Raw genomic sequence first — 15,384 nt, 5'->3', positions numbered from 1 at the left:
GCCTACTTAAGCCAACACAGATTGGACTCAGGTGTGGCTGGACGGGACAAACAGTTTTTTACTGTGTGGCGAGGACTGTGGCTGTATGTAAAGGACTCTGCGGATTGTCATTGGGGCAAGTAACGCATTCACTGAAACCCACTTTAACTGCTGTAAATGGATCATCATGGACATTTTGGAACCAGACAAAATAATAAACATCATCGCAAATAAACTCAAGCTGCATTTCTTTAAGCACACATAAAGACCACCCGCAACAGCAACCAGGTAGTGCCAGTATATAGGGCACTGGCGCTATAGTAGTATTTTATAGTAAATTAAGTAAGTTTAATTAAAAGTGGAACCCATTTTTCTTGCATTCTTTAATGAAAAAAGTTACAAAATAGTTATTTTTCTTGGTAATTTGTTACGTTTATAATCTTGTAGCTCAGTAACTGAGTAACTTTTTGACAAAGTAATCAGTAACTATAACTAATTACTTTTAAAAGTAATGTTCCCAGTGCAGGTGTGTTCCAGTCATCAGTAGGTTTTAGGTTCAATCCTGGCTCCCAAAAGCTGCTGTTGTGTCCTTGGGCAAGACACAGCCTGTCTTGCCTGCTGGTGGTGGTCGGAGAAACTGGTGGAGCCAGTGTTTGGTAGTCTCGCTTCCGTCAGTGCGCCCCAGGGTAGCTGTGGCTACATTGTAGCTCATCATCACCAGCATGTGAATGGGTGGATGACTGATTGTGCTGTGAAGCATCTTGGGGGGTTGTAAAACCCTAAGAAGGCAATTCACCACTACAGGCAATTTACCATTATTCATGATGCCTCTGATTGGCTAACAGTAAGATGACTCTTCCACTGCCTCCATTTGCTTTGCTACGTTTATGTTTTACCTCCACCAAGAACTCAAGCTTCAAGCAGTTCTGCCATATTGTGGAGTTGCTAATGCTAACAGTTAACTTCCAATAGCTGAATGAGCGCTGCCAATGTGACATAGGGTGTGTCCAAATCCATGGGAAGGATGCTTGTAAGGACACATTTTGAGGTCGATGACGTCACAGCGCAGCGATGAGTACCGTCCGAATTCAAAGAATACTCATTCTTGCATCCTCAAATGTGGGTGCATTCAGGGATTTACACAGCTGACACGTTTTAAAGAACAGTTCAAATATTTTGTGTGAAGAATATAATTTTTATCTTCTCATGTGGAAAAATGTAAAAATGTGTTTATTTGCCTGTGGTCTCTGATTTACTCTGTAGGACTGCAGGTGTCCAGGGTCAGGAGAGGCTTTACCTGGTGGTCCTCCTGGGAGAGAGGCCTTCTACTGTCATCATGTTAATGTTAATTAGCTGTTTGATATTTGAACACATTTATTAAAACAAATACTGATAACTCTTTCTGGTCATTGATTTTATCACCAGTTTTATTATTACAGATGTTTTTGAACATGCTACATGAACAGAAAATGAAAAGATGGTAAGGAGACAAGATTATTTATAATACGTTACACTTATTTACAGATCAGAACCGGTATGGACCAGTTATGTACGGTTAAAACAGGATTAACCTGAGTGACTCTTCCTGGATCGTTTATTTAAACTGAGTGAGCAGGAAGTCTTTAACAGTGCAGCTGGATCTGCTGCAGGAGGATCCAGACGTGGATGGAGGGCTGGAGCAGACCCGTGTCTGGACGTTTCTGGCCAGAGGAACATCATACAGGACGGTCTGCAGAGAGAGCTTGGGGACGCTTCCTCTCACTGTCCACTCTATCGTCTATCTACAGGGTCTGCTGGGCTGGCTCAGACGACGGCTGTTACATCTCTAAGACGTATTCAGAAATATGAAATGAGGAGATGGTTTGTGGATCCACTGGTATAACAATTGTGACTCTTCAGCAAATAAAACCACAGTGCTGTTTTTAATAGAGGTTCCTACATAAATGACTTGCCTGTTAACAGTAGTGGTGGTCTGCTGGTACCTCCTGCAGGACAGAGCACCACTGACCTCCTCCACACACATCTTCCTCACGCTCATCCTCCAGACCCACAACTTCACCAGCACAGAGGCAGATGTGCAGCACAGTGCATGCTGACCTGTAATAGATTAAAAGAGGTTTTTTATTGAAAAATGTAAAACAAAACATAACCTGGAGTACACTGGTTCTGTTCTGTTTAAAGAAAAGCAGCAGGGAAAACTACAGAGAATTTACATTTTTAAGACTGATCTAATCATTATTAGGCTTAAGTTGAATAAACAAATGCACATTGAAAACACTTCAATGCGCTGACGTCGTTAGGTCCGTTTTAGGGGGGCTTCAGATAAACCTTACATAAGCAAGCGCGTGTACACACACAGGTGCTCACATGGTGCTCTCAAAAGTATGGGCTTGGGCACGTTAAACACAGGTCTTAAGACTATGGTGGACACTTAATGCACTGTGATTTATTATCGTGATTCTTCAGTTAAGCAATGTTGATTATATATTTCTTCATCAAGTTGACGCAGTGATAGCTTGATCTTGTTGTATTGTTGTTGTGTCCCATTTTTTGCCCTTTTGCTTTTTTTTGTCTTTTTCTGCAGGTCTAGAAGCAGACTCTTGTTCACTATTGTTTATTTTTGTGGAAACCCACCCCTCCTCTCTCCCCACCTTTTCTTTTCCTTTCTCTTTCACCTCTGTCTCCATGTCTGGTCGGAATTACAAAGCATTCAAAAACAATAATAATAAAGTTTTAAGTATCAGGCGTGACATTAAAAGCAGACGCTTTGATGCTCCACCTGAGAGTAAATCTGTAAGGCCTGTTACCAGCATTCAGACATCAATGCTTGCTTCACAGCAGACAGGACACGGTAAAAAAAAAAAAAAAAAAAGATGGAGGCATGTTGGAGGCAGGGCAAAGGAGAGCCGTCTTTACCAATTGTACACTCCACCTCCCTCTACTCCCCCACTTGTCCAGATTTAGGCTAACATCAGATTTTAACCATAGACCCTATCAAATAAAAATATTTTAGCCTAGTCTTAAAAGTAGACAAGGCGTCTGCCTCACGGACTAAGGCTGGGAGCTGGTTCCATAGGTGAGGAGCCTGATAACTAAAAGATCTGCCTCCTATCCTAATTTTAGATATTCTGGGAACCACCAGTAAACCTGCAGTCTGAGAGCGAAGTGCTCGGTTAGGAACGTATGGAACAATCAGGTCACTGATGTATGATGGAGCTTGATTATTAAGAGCTTTATATGTGAGAAGGATCTTAAAATCTATTCTGAATTTATCAGGTAGCCATTGTTGGGAAGCTAAGACAGGAGAGATATGATCTCTCTTTTTAATTCTCATCAGAACTCTAGCTGCAGCATTTTGGACAAGCTGAAGACTTTTAACTACATTCTGTGGACTTCCTGAGAGTAATGAATTACAGTAATCTAATATTTGGTAGTTAAAACTGCTTTAATCTTCCCACTGTCCTAATAGGTCTTACCCCACGAGGAAAGTTGACCATTGAGCAGGGTTGATGGTTTATCCCTTGGGTCCATGTAGCAGGGGTGAGGAGTGAGCACCACTTCACCCCTGCCACATGGACCTCAAGGGATAAACCATCAATCCTGCTCAATGGTCAACTTTCCTCGCGGGGTCACCCATAAAGACAGTGGGAGGGTTAATCTTTAATTTTGTCTGGTTTCCTTCCCATCTAACAAATTTGGCAGAATCAAGAGACACAGATTAAATCTCAAAAACACTCACATTTTAATATCTTTGTTAAGACAGAAACTTAGGATTCGTCACTTTCCGAAGTCCCGACAATTCACCCTGAAAACAAGTTCTCTGAACATAACGTACAAAAAGTGAGTTAAATTTTAGTTTACCGTAAATCCTCTAATACAGGCCCGGGCCTGTATTTTACAGAAGCTCATCAAGCTCCAGGCTTTTATTGGAAGGAGGGCCAGAATTAGAGGCAGGCCTCTATTTCTATTTGAGCAAAATGAACTAATGGTTCGCTGGCGTTTTTGACCAGGGATTCCCAAAGTGTGGTGCGCGCACGCCGCTAGGGGGTGTGCAAGGTGAAAAGTGTAATGGCTGCAGAGCTCAGAGAAGTCTGTCATATGTCACCATTAGTGTAGCCAGAAACTCATTTGTGGGTGGGCCTAAGAAAAAGTAAGTGGGCCCAATAAATGCAATTGAAAACAAGTATATTTTTGCACGTGTGCGTGTCCTCCGCATGTGTTCTAGCTTCATAATAATGCGCCGAGCTTCAGCACTCTTGCCTGCGCACGCCGATATGTTCCGTATTTGATCATTTTTAACGATGTTGGAGAAATCTGAAGGTGGCGAGTCATTCTGGCAGATTGTAATTAACACTCTGTCTCATGCAGGTGTTCTGACATTGTAAACCTCACACACAGAACATTGTGGATGTAACTAAATAAATCAAGAAATTATTCTTTTAACAGCGCACTGAAGATCTGAAGTTCAGAGCGCGTCTGTCAGTCAGACGTGTTCCAGCGGAACCACGGCTCACGGGGGCACATGTGAGCACATCTGGGCTGGGCAGAAGTAATTTTACAACATTGGTTTAAATAGCGCCAAATAACGAGACGCGGTGACTGGAGCGGCTCATGGAGCTGTGCCGCGCGCGCGCGCACACACACACACACACACACACACAAACTCCAGCGCTGTGCCGTCAGACTGAATGCAGAGATGAGTGCTGCCTCCTCTGTGATAAAAACTTTTAAGAGGTTTTATAACAACATCTTTCATTCCAGGTCAAATTATGATATTAGCTTCTATTTTGGGATGACGTGTTATCGGGTCCGCTCCAGCCAGTGACTCCGAACCTGCAGCATTTGTTATTCCAGTCCGCGTGACAGCTGATTGCAGATTCAGCCACACCATAAAACAGCAATAAGTCGGTCTGAGGCAAAAGTGAACCTCATGGATAGCTTTCCATATTTTCCCCTATAGACATTTGATTACGCACAAGTAGGTGACCAGTTCAGGTTTACGCAGAGCAGAAGGAAGGAGAGCGCTCTGGCCGCACAGGTTAAACGTTCCTACTTTAAGAAAACCGTTAAATTGCATTTTTTTAATGTGCTACCTGGGCACTCTAAATGTTTATTTAAAATTAAATCAAAGAAAATTGTAATGGTATCGAATGTTTATTAACTACTATTTAAAAAATGAAAGTGATGGGGAAAAAGGTCGATCATATTTTCTTTAACCCTGTCTGTTTAGCTTGACGTCACATGACAGTGACTCGTCGATGACAGGCATAACAAGTCACTATAGAGCGGTGAAGTTGACTAGTGACTAGTTCATACAACCCCTACTGCTCCCCAGAGCATTCTGCAGCATAATCAGCACGTTCTCTTTGAACTTGATATTAAATTTTCGCCTCCTCTTAGTCTCCGCACCTGCCATGGTTAAAGTTACCCTCACGGTCTGTCACTGGCAAATCAAAAGTGAGATGGATGACACAACCCCCCCCCCCCCCCCCCCCCCCCCCCCCGTGGTACTTTCTTGTTACCACATTCCACCCAGCCACAATAAAAAAACGGCCATTATTCACCTCCGCCGACTCCGACACCGGCCAAAATGTGATACCCGGCTGTTAATTGAATACAGGCTAATATTAGAGGATTCACTTATTCTTTTTTGTTGTAGATTTTTTAAACAAACCTGGTGACTTAAATCTTAAAAACGTACATATTTTATCATCTTGGTTAGGATTGAAGCTTAGGATGGAATCTGTGAAAAAATTACTTGACTAGACAAGACAGCTTTATTTATATAGCACATTTGCCAAACAAAGGCAACTCAATATGCTTTACAGCAATAAAGGACAAACCAAAAATGAATGAACAACAGAATTAGATATAAAACACTGAAGACTAAGTGTAAAATATCTGCCTCACATGTCCAGAAACAAAGTATAGCCACCATCTAAGGACTTTTTTTATATAATTATGCTCCTTACACTCCTTCGGTTCAGCTGTGAGAACTCCAGACAGCAAGTTCTGAGGACTGTCGTCTAGTTAGCTAGCTAGCTATTTCAAACTCATCTGGAAGTTTTGTGCTAAACACCATTAGCTTAGAGATGTTTATTTATTTCTTGTTCATCTACACCAAGATGCGTTAGATCATCTAAAGTAGTCAAATCTAAATCCCTAGGTTATATTTTGTTAACTTAAATCATGGAGATACAGCTCTGGGTAATGGCTGGAGACGGGGGTCTAGCTCTCCAGCTAGTGTGGATGTGCTCAGTTACCTGGATGTAAACAATAACATGCAATGGGCCTATATTTTATTGTGTTTGGTGAAAACTGAACCAAAGGATGGAATCGGTCTATATAAAAAAAGAGACTTATAAAATATTATATCATTTTAGATACACCTTTTGCTAAAAGACATTTTTGTGCTAAGGATCTCAAACATTGCTTTTACTAAAAGAAGAGAAGCTGTGCTTTTAGGTGCACTTTTAAGTCAACTAAATGTTGTATTAAACCCCATTTTGTTGCTGGGACCCTATTAAGATGTCACTCTGTAACCCCTCAACCCTGACCCTAACCCTACCACCATAACACTTAACTCATTAACTGCTCATTTTTTTACTATGTGGGCGGAACAAGCCCCCGCACCGTGAGAACAAAGATCCCAGCTCTAAAGCCTATCTTCATCTGCGTAAGTCACACATCATGTGATAAGGACGCAGAAAATCCATGTGTTAGCAGATCGTTTTGGGCCGTTGCCGTAAAAAAAGCGAGGCTCAAACCGGAAAAGCTTCTGCCGATCACAATTCAACAACGGATTATGAAAAAACAGATAACGCTTGAAACGCACGGATTCTTCCTGATTTTAGAGGCGAGTCTACTCTTTGTTTTGTTTGTTTTGGCAATGTCATCGTCCTAGCGTGCAACGTTTTGTGACTCTTAAAAATACAGTGAAAACGCTGAAAAACGCTGGCAGCAAAGGGCTTTTCTGATCAGGAAACTGCTGGTAGTGAATGAGTTAAAAGCAATGTAAAAACACAGAAGTCTAAAATACTTGACACAACTGAACATGGGTCAGTCGGGAGCACAACCAACCCCCACCCCCGCAGCAGAGATCTGACGAACTACATGTTTGAAAAGTGCAGAGGTTTTTGACCCTAATAGCCTTCACCTTACATTGGTAAAGTCTTACTCAAACACAAAAATACTGCTTGCTTGCAATCAGTTAGGTCAGTACTGCCCCCTATTGCTAGGAAAGTACACACTGTCACTTAAAATTTGTCCACAGAGCTCACAAACAGAAGGTTTCTATCCTGTGTGGACACTCAAGTGCTTGTTTAAAGTTGACTTATGGGTAAATCTTTTTCCACAGAGCTCACAGGCAAAAAGTTTATGTCCTGTGTGGACTCTCATGTGATTGTTTAAACCTGACTTACGGGTAAATCTTTTTCCACAGAGCTCACAAACAGAAGGTTTCTGTCCAGTATGGATTCTCATGTGATCGTTTAATGTTGACTTTTGGGCAAATCTTTTTCTACAGAACTCACAGACAAAAGGTTTCTGTCCTGTGTGGACTCTCAAGTGATCGTTTAAACCTGACTTACGGGTAAATCTTTTTCCACAGAGCTCACAAACAAACTGTGTCTGTCCTGTGTGGATTCTCATGTGACTGTTTAAAGTTGACTTTTGTTGACATCTTTTTCCACAGTGCTCACAGACAAAAGGTTTATGCCCTGTGTGGACTCTCATGTGATCGTTTAAAGTTGACTTATGTTTAAATCCTTGTCCACAGTGCTCACAGACAAAAGGTTTATGCCCTGTGTGGACTCTGATGTGATCGTTTAAAGTCGACTTTCGGGTAAATCTTTTTCCACAGAGCTCACAGACAAAAGGTTTATGTCCTGAGTGGACTCTCATGTGATCGTTTAAACTTGATTTTCTCCTAAATATTTTTCCACAGTCACCACAACTAAATGATTTTAGTTCTTTCTGGACTTTCCTATATGAGTCTACAGGTTGCTTAAGTCTAACCGATTTCTTTTTAACCAAAAAGCTGGAAGACCTTATTGCTGAATGACTGGTTACTCTCACATGATTCTGGAGAGACTGCTTGTCATGAAATCGTTCACCACACTCAAGACAGTTAAAGGATATGTTGACAATCTTAACATCTGACTCAGAAGACCTGTTCTCATTGCGGTCATGGCCTTCGTCTCCCGTTTCAGACCCAGAGTCTGACATCCCAGAGTCTAGATTCATATCATCATCTCCACTAACTTCAGTCTCTGAAGAATCAGATGTTTGTTCAAGAGGGTTCAGATCTGGGTTCCTGCTAGTTCCTGATACTCCACAAGTTTCTACTGTCATCTGGTCAGATGGGCTGCTGGTTGGAACATCTCTGTCTTCTATTTGCTGCTGATGAAGCTGTGATAACAGACGTTTCTCTTCATCATCCTCACTCTTTATAGAAACAGCACTGAATTTAAACCTGGCAGAATCAGGCTCCTCCTTCAAATGGAGATGCTCTCCCTTAAGACTGGTCCAGAGCTTCTCCTTTTCCTCCTTTATGTGGAGGTGTTCTGGGTCCTGCTGGTCCACACCAGCACTCTGTTCTTCAGGATCTTCTTTAACCTGCACCATCTGTTGAACATCTGTTGGAAACAGAAACACATAACGTGAATTACCGACTGCTGTAACTTTAAATTCACACATATGAGAGGTGTTATTGCAAGTGTCTCCAACATGTTGGTCATGAGCTACCGGTAGCTCTTGAAAGTCACTGGCCTGGAAGCAGCCAGTGAGCCACCCAGCCTGACTTGTAATTAACAAGGGATGGATTTCTAATTTGATGGTGTTGTAAGGAGCACACAGAAGCCGCGATCAGACAAGAGATGCGCCGAGCTGCGGGGAGAACCAGCCGTCAGCCATGGTTAAACAGTACATGTTAAAATCTAAGCTCAGCTCGGCAGTGACCTAAAATACAGTGGGGCAAAAAAGTATTTAGTCAGCCACCGATTGTGCAAGTTCTCCCACTTAAAATGATGATTGATAGGTACACTTCAACTGTGAGAGACAGAATGTGAAAATAATCCATGAATTCACATGGCAGGATTTTTAAAGAGTTTATTTGTAAATCAGGGTGGAAAATAAGTATTTGGTCAATAACAAAAAATCAACTCAATACTTTGTAACATAACCTTTGTTGGCAATAACAGAGGTCAAACGATTACTATAGGTCTTTACCAGGTTTGCACACACAGTAGCTGGTATTTTGGCCCATTCCTCCATGCAGATCTTCTCGAGAGCAGTGATGTTTTTGGGCTGTTGCCGAACAACACGGACTTTCAACTCCCTCCACAGATTTTCTATGGGGTTGAGGTCTGGGGACTGGCTAGGCCACTCCAGGACTTTCAAATGCTTCTTACGGAGCCACTCCTTTGTTGCCCGGGCGGTGTGTTTGGGATCATTGTCGTGTTGGAAGACCCAGCCACGTTTCATCTTCAAAGCTCTCACTGATGGAAGGTGGTTTTGGCTCAGAATCTCACGATACATGGCCCCATTCATTCTGTCCTTAACACGGATCAGTCGTCCTGTCCCCTTAGCAGAAAAACAGCCCCAAAGCATGATGTTCCCACCCCCATGCTTCACAGTAGGTATGGTGTTCTTGGGATGCAACTCAGTATTCTTCTTCCTCCAAACACGACGAGTTGAGTTTATACCAAAAAGTTCTACTTTGGTTTCATCTGACCACATGACATTATCCCAATCCTCTGCTGTATCATCCATGTGCTGTCTGGCAAACTTCAGACGGGCCTGGACATGCACTGGCTTCAGCAGCGGAGCACGTCTGGCACTGCAGGATTTGATTCCCTGCCGTTGTAGTGTGTTACTGATGGTGACCTTTGTTACTGTGGTCCCAGCTCTCTACAGGTCATTCACCAGGTCCCCCCCGTGTGGTTCTGGGATTCTTGCTCACCGTTTTCATGATCATTTTGACCCCACGGGATGAGATCTTGCGTGGAGCCCCAGATCGAGGGAGATTATCAGTGGTCTTGTATGTCTTCCATTTTCTGATAATTGCTCCCACAGTTGATTTTTTCACACCAAGCTGCTTGACTATTGTAGATTCACTCTTCCCAGTCTGGTGCAGGTCTACAATTCTTTTCCTGGTGTCCTTCGAAAGCTCTTTGGTCTTGGCCATAGTGGAGATTGGAGTCTGACTGTTTGAGGCTGTGGACAGGTGTCTTTTATACAGATGAGTTTCAAACAGGTGCCATTAATACAGGTAACGAGTGGAGGACAGAAAAGCTTCTTAAAGAAGACGTTACAGGTCTGTGAGAGCCAGAGATTTTCCTTGTTTGAAGTGACCAAATACTTATTTTCCACCCTGATTTACAAATAAATTCTTTAAAAATCCTGCCATGTGAATTCATGGATTTTTTTTCACATTCTGTCTCACAGTTGAAGTGTAACTATGATGTAAATTACTGACCTCTGTCATCATTTTAAGTGGGAGAACTTGCACAATCGGTGGCTGACTAAATACTTTTTTGCCCCACTGTACATAAATACAATTTTACTTACCGAAAAAAATGAAGTGGAGACTTCTTGGACACTCCATTAGTGCAATTAATGCCACAGCAAGTCATTTTGTCCATCAATTGTACAAAAAATATCCAAACAAGAATACACAAACACAGAGACTCAAAATCCTGGAACAGTTTCCAAGCCAGACCGAGGCTCTACTGAGGCCTTTCCACGGAGCTAGCTCTGTGGTCACGTGGGTCTGATGCTCATTAATTATACAGAATTTTTGGCTTTTAATACACTTAAACAGAAGAGTGAGAAAAAAATTCACCCCCCTCAGAGTTGTCATGAGTGTAAACTAGATCATTTAAACCAAAAACATGTTTTGGTACCAGGCTGTAAACATGTTTGTTTCTGCTGTGAAAATGGTATTTTTAACATGGGAGTCAATGAGGATTTGCTAGCTTCTGACACCAGCCCCTAGTGGATGAGGGTGGAACTGCAATTTTTGAGCCGCATTGTGGGGGCTTGGGAGAGCCCAGACACCCTGCGGAGAAAACTAATTTTGGACATTGTTTCCACTATCTAGTTCTTTCAGACACTATCCAAGCTCGTGACCATAGATGAGGGTGGGAACATCAAACAGGTAAATCAAGAGCTTCGCCTTCTGACTCAGCTCTCTTTTCACCACGTTGTGAGGACAAACCTGCTGACATGCAGCAGGACCGAGCGCAATTTGTGGCAGCGGCAGCGCTTGTGGCACTTGCAGTGGCAGCTCTGATACTTCCGGGTGGTGCCACGGCTTTTAGTGGCACCCGCGGCTTTTAGTGGCACTAGCCACGCCCCCTACCACTGCTGCCATTACACTTCCGGGTGGTGCCACGACTTTTAGGAGTAAGGTCTAGCTGCGGACATTGCCCAGGAAAAACGTTTTTCCTGGGCAATGTCCGCAGCTAGGTATTATTGGATTATTGACTTTTAGTGGCACTAGCCACGACCCCCTACCACTGCTGCTCTTGACTTTTAGTGGCACTAGCCACGCCCCCTACCACTGCTGCCATTACACTTCCGACTTTTAGTGGCACTAGCCACGCCCCCTACCACGACTTTTAGTGGCACTAGCCACGCCTCCTACCACTGCTGCCACGGTACCTGCGGCTGTAGGGACCTCAGTAATTGCAGCACTTATTGCATCATCGGCCTCATCATGCCAACGTTTTTATTTTTTACTTTATTAACAAAATCAAAACAAACAAGGCTGTCACCGAAAATATTTGAAATATTTCAAGCGGTTTACAAATGCGTTTCCCAGTCACTTCATGCATATACAGTGTAATGCAATCAGAAGCGTTAATGCATTTATTTTTTCCATCATTTTTGTTGCTCCCCCAGACGAATCCGTGACAGATCTAGTGGAAGATCCACAGACACTTCCGGGTGGAAGACCGGCGGTGGGCCACCGGCCTCCGGTACAGAGTCAGGAAAAGCAGGGGAGCACCAGAGCCAGATGGAGAGCGCCAGAGCAGTTCTCAATTTCTGAAATAATTTATGACAACTGCTACCAATGTGGATTGTGGAATAAAAAGAGATAAACTGTTAGTTTTCTCAATATTGTCATTGCAATCGGGGCAGATACCGCCATCTGCCGGCTTAAAATGGTTATTGCAGTACATTTTAAACTTTTTTAAAACTATTTCAATCTTCGTTTTCACATACATTCAGTTTACAATGTAACCTACATTCAACGTACTGAAGAATAAAGCAAATAAAAATGACCTCAGTTGAGGAAAATAAAAATTACATTTAGAATTTGCAACAATTACCACATGACACTACACCATAAAATAAATCATGATGCAAAATAATAATAAATTAAAAATGAAATATCATCAACAAACAAAAAATGTTCAGAGGTTAATATTTCAGCATTATATTTCAAACATGTATGATTAATTGGACTGTAATTTAAAGAACAAGAAACTCAGACATTGTTTCGTACTACTCATAAATCCATATGCACAATACAAAACTTTATTGTTGTGAAACCACAATATCTATTAACAATAAACTACATCCCCAAATCCGTTGTAGTGACAAAACAGCCTTTTCACTCCCAAGTTGTTTAAAATGTACTGCAATACCATTTTAAGCCGGCAGATGGCGGTATCTGTCCCGATTGCAATGACAATATTGAGAAAACTAACAGTTTATCTCTTTTTATTCCACAATCCACATTGGTAGCAGTTGTCATAAATTATTTCAGAAATTGAGAACTGCTCTGGCGCTCTCCATCTGGCTCTGGTGCTCCCCTGCTTTTCCTGACTCTGTACCGGAGGCCGGTGACCCACCGCCGGTCTTCCACCCGGAAGTGTCTGTGGATCTTCCACTAGATCTGTCACGGATTCGTCTGGGGGAGCAACAAAAATGATGGAAAAAATAAATGCATTAACGCTTCTGATTGCATTACACTGTATATGCATGAAGTGACTGGGAAACGCATTTGTAAACCGCTTGAAATATTTCAAATATTTTCGGTGACAGCCTTGTTTGTTTTGATTTTGTTAATAAAGTAAAAAATAAAAACGTTGGCATGATGAGGCCGATGATGCAATAAGTGCTGCAATTACTGAGGTCCCTACAGCCGCAGGTACCGTGGCAGCAGTGGTAGGAGGCGTGGCTAGTGCCACTAAAAGTCGTGGTAGGGGGCGTGGCTAGTGCCACTAAAAGTCGGAAGTGTAATGGCAGCAGTGGTAGGGGGCGTGGCTAGTGCCACTAACAGGCAAGAGCAGCAGTGGTAGGGGCGTGGCTAGTGCCACTAAAAGTCGTGGCACCACCCGGAAGTGTAATGGCAGCAGTGGTAGGGGGCGTGGCTAGTGCCACTAAAAGCCGCGGGTGCCACTAAAAGCCGTGGCACCACCCGGAAGTATCAGAGCTGCCACTGCAAGTGCCACTCGTGCTGCCGCTGCCACAAATCGCTCCTGCTGTCTCTCCTGACATGTCAGCTACCGAGTCTGGTAGAGACAACCCATTTAGTATAAGGACCTGAAACCCATTGTGGACGTCAAACTAGCAACCAGGATGATTTCAACCACTCACAAACTAGATCCATCTTTCCTAGAGAAAAACTTAATGACATACTAACTAAGGTGTTTTAATTGTTTAGCATTTTTCATTATTTTTTTATTCTTATTTCAGGTTTTTTATTCCATTTAGGTTCAGTTGAGCTGTCTTTTACCATTTGTTTGATCATTTTGGTAAACAAAGATAAAATTCAATCACTGCCTCCTCGTCTTGAAGTCCTGCTGTGTTAAAATCAAAGTTAGTTCAATAGTTCAAAAGCTCTGGAGCTTCTCTCCTCTGTGAAGAAAGAACCAGAGAGGTTCGGGCCGAGCTGCTGCAGCAGACTAAAAACCACATTATTTAATGATAACGCCTCATGAGTGCGGTACAGTAATGTCCCACCATGCAGTGATAATATATTCATCCATCCATCAGTACCTGTGTCCATGCTGTCCAGGTCCAGGTGGTGAAGAACACGCGATGAATCAGTCCCAGCTGATGGATGATCCTGAAGTGGTAGCAGGTTTTCTTTAGCCGTGTTTAGCTAACAGCTGCAACAGAAACAAAGCAGGAGAGCTGATTAAGATGCTGCTTCAGAACAAAGCAGGAGATTAAAGATCCAACGCTTTGGTTCTGGCCAAAGGAACAGCAGCAGATCCAGAGGGCAGGGAGTCTAGAGAAAAGCTTTTCTGACCCACAACCTGATTCTGGAGCTCCGATTGTCACGGAGACCGCAGAATTTCTTCTCTGGTTCTGGAAAGAACTCCACCAAGTTGTTGAGAGGAGAAGAAGGTTTCCACAGCCTGGTGAGAAGATTTCTGCAGCAGCAGCAGCAGCAGCAGTTAGTCGCTTTAGCTGATCAACTCTCCCAGAGACTGAAGAGAAGACATTTTTACTGCTGAGTCTTGTGACTGCCCGATCCGTACCGGAAACCCGATCGGTACCACGCATGCGCGAAAGGCGTCTACTTCCGCTCGAAGCATTTTACGATAGTTAAGGGTCAGAGTATCTGTTAAGATGTTAAAAATAATACGTATACATTAAAATGTTTGCAACTTTGAAACATTTCAATATAATGTAGGTAAAAAAAGAAAACGTCGGTCGGACCGTACAGAAGGTCTAGCTGCAGACGCAGCCCGGACAAACCACGCCCCCGACAAAACACGCACCCATGTGCCTGTTGAGCTCTCCCGAGCTCCCCTGGTGGTCAGAAAAGGGAAATATCTCAATATGAAGATCATTCTGTTTCAAAAAGCACAAACTGTAGATCTGTTGTGTGTATTTGTACTACATGATGGGTGCTTGAAAACAGTGTGTGTGTGTGTGTGTGTGTGTGTGTGTGTGTGTGTGTGTGTGTGTGTGTGTGTGTGTGTGTGTGTGTGTGTGTGCGTGCGTGCGTGCAGTACAGTACAGTGTGAGGAGCTGTACACCAACATCCGTAAACCTGTAAAGCTAAATGTGTACCTGTAAGAAACACTCACATGCATGTGAAATAAAATACAGTTGTGTGGGACATTTTCAACTACAAGTCTGTAAAGATAAGTGTACAGATCTGTTTCTGCACATGCTCAACTCTTTTAATACAATTGCACAGCTTCCCTCTCACACATTTGATTTTTGAAACTATTTTCATGATTAATATGTGTCAAAGTCAGTGTTGGGAGTAATGCGGTACAAAAGTAATTAATTACTGTAATGCATTACTTTTGAAAGAAAATGGTAATATTTACTCGGTACAATTGTCAGTAACGTGGTAATTACAATGCATTTTTAAACCCAGAATCAAGATGTGTTCCTTAAAAATTCAAATTGCGGGAAACCCGAAGAAAGATC

At 42.7% G+C, this 15,384-nt stretch overlaps 1 protein-coding gene across 2 annotated transcripts; it reads right to left on the bottom strand.

The window, feature by feature from the left end:
* Nucleotides 1–1,665: 1,665 nt before the first annotated feature.
* On the bottom strand, nucleotides 1,666–14,465 carry LOC107373411 (zinc finger protein OZF). 2 transcript variants are annotated; one of them, XM_054737494.2, is made up of 5 exons: nucleotides 14,253–14,465; nucleotides 13,990–14,102; nucleotides 8,150–8,615; nucleotides 1,932–2,076; nucleotides 1,666–1,804 (listed from the first exon to the last, which is right to left on the bottom strand). In XM_054737494.2, the coding sequence occupies exons 2-4, from the start codon at nucleotides 13,997–13,999 to the stop codon at nucleotides 1,935–1,937; spliced, it is 618 nt and encodes a 205-aa protein (XP_054593469.1). In that variant the 5' UTR covers nucleotides 14,000–14,102; nucleotides 14,253–14,465; the 3' UTR covers nucleotides 1,666–1,804; nucleotides 1,932–1,934. The 2 variants fall into 2 exon arrangements, with proteins under 2 accessions (XP_054593469.1, XP_054593468.1); XM_054737493.2 differs by lacking the exons at nucleotides 1,666–1,804; nucleotides 1,932–2,076 and having other exon boundaries at nucleotides 7,129–8,615.
* Between the last annotated feature and the right edge of the window lie 919 nt (nucleotides 14,466–15,384).

Source organism: Nothobranchius furzeri, chromosome 4 (assembly GCF_043380555.1).
Source record: "Nothobranchius furzeri strain GRZ-AD chromosome 4, NfurGRZ-RIMD1, whole genome shotgun sequence".
Taxonomy (NCBI): Eukaryota; Metazoa; Chordata; class Actinopteri; order Cyprinodontiformes; family Nothobranchiidae; genus Nothobranchius; species Nothobranchius furzeri.
This window is presented reverse-complemented; position numbering and strand designations above follow the sequence as displayed.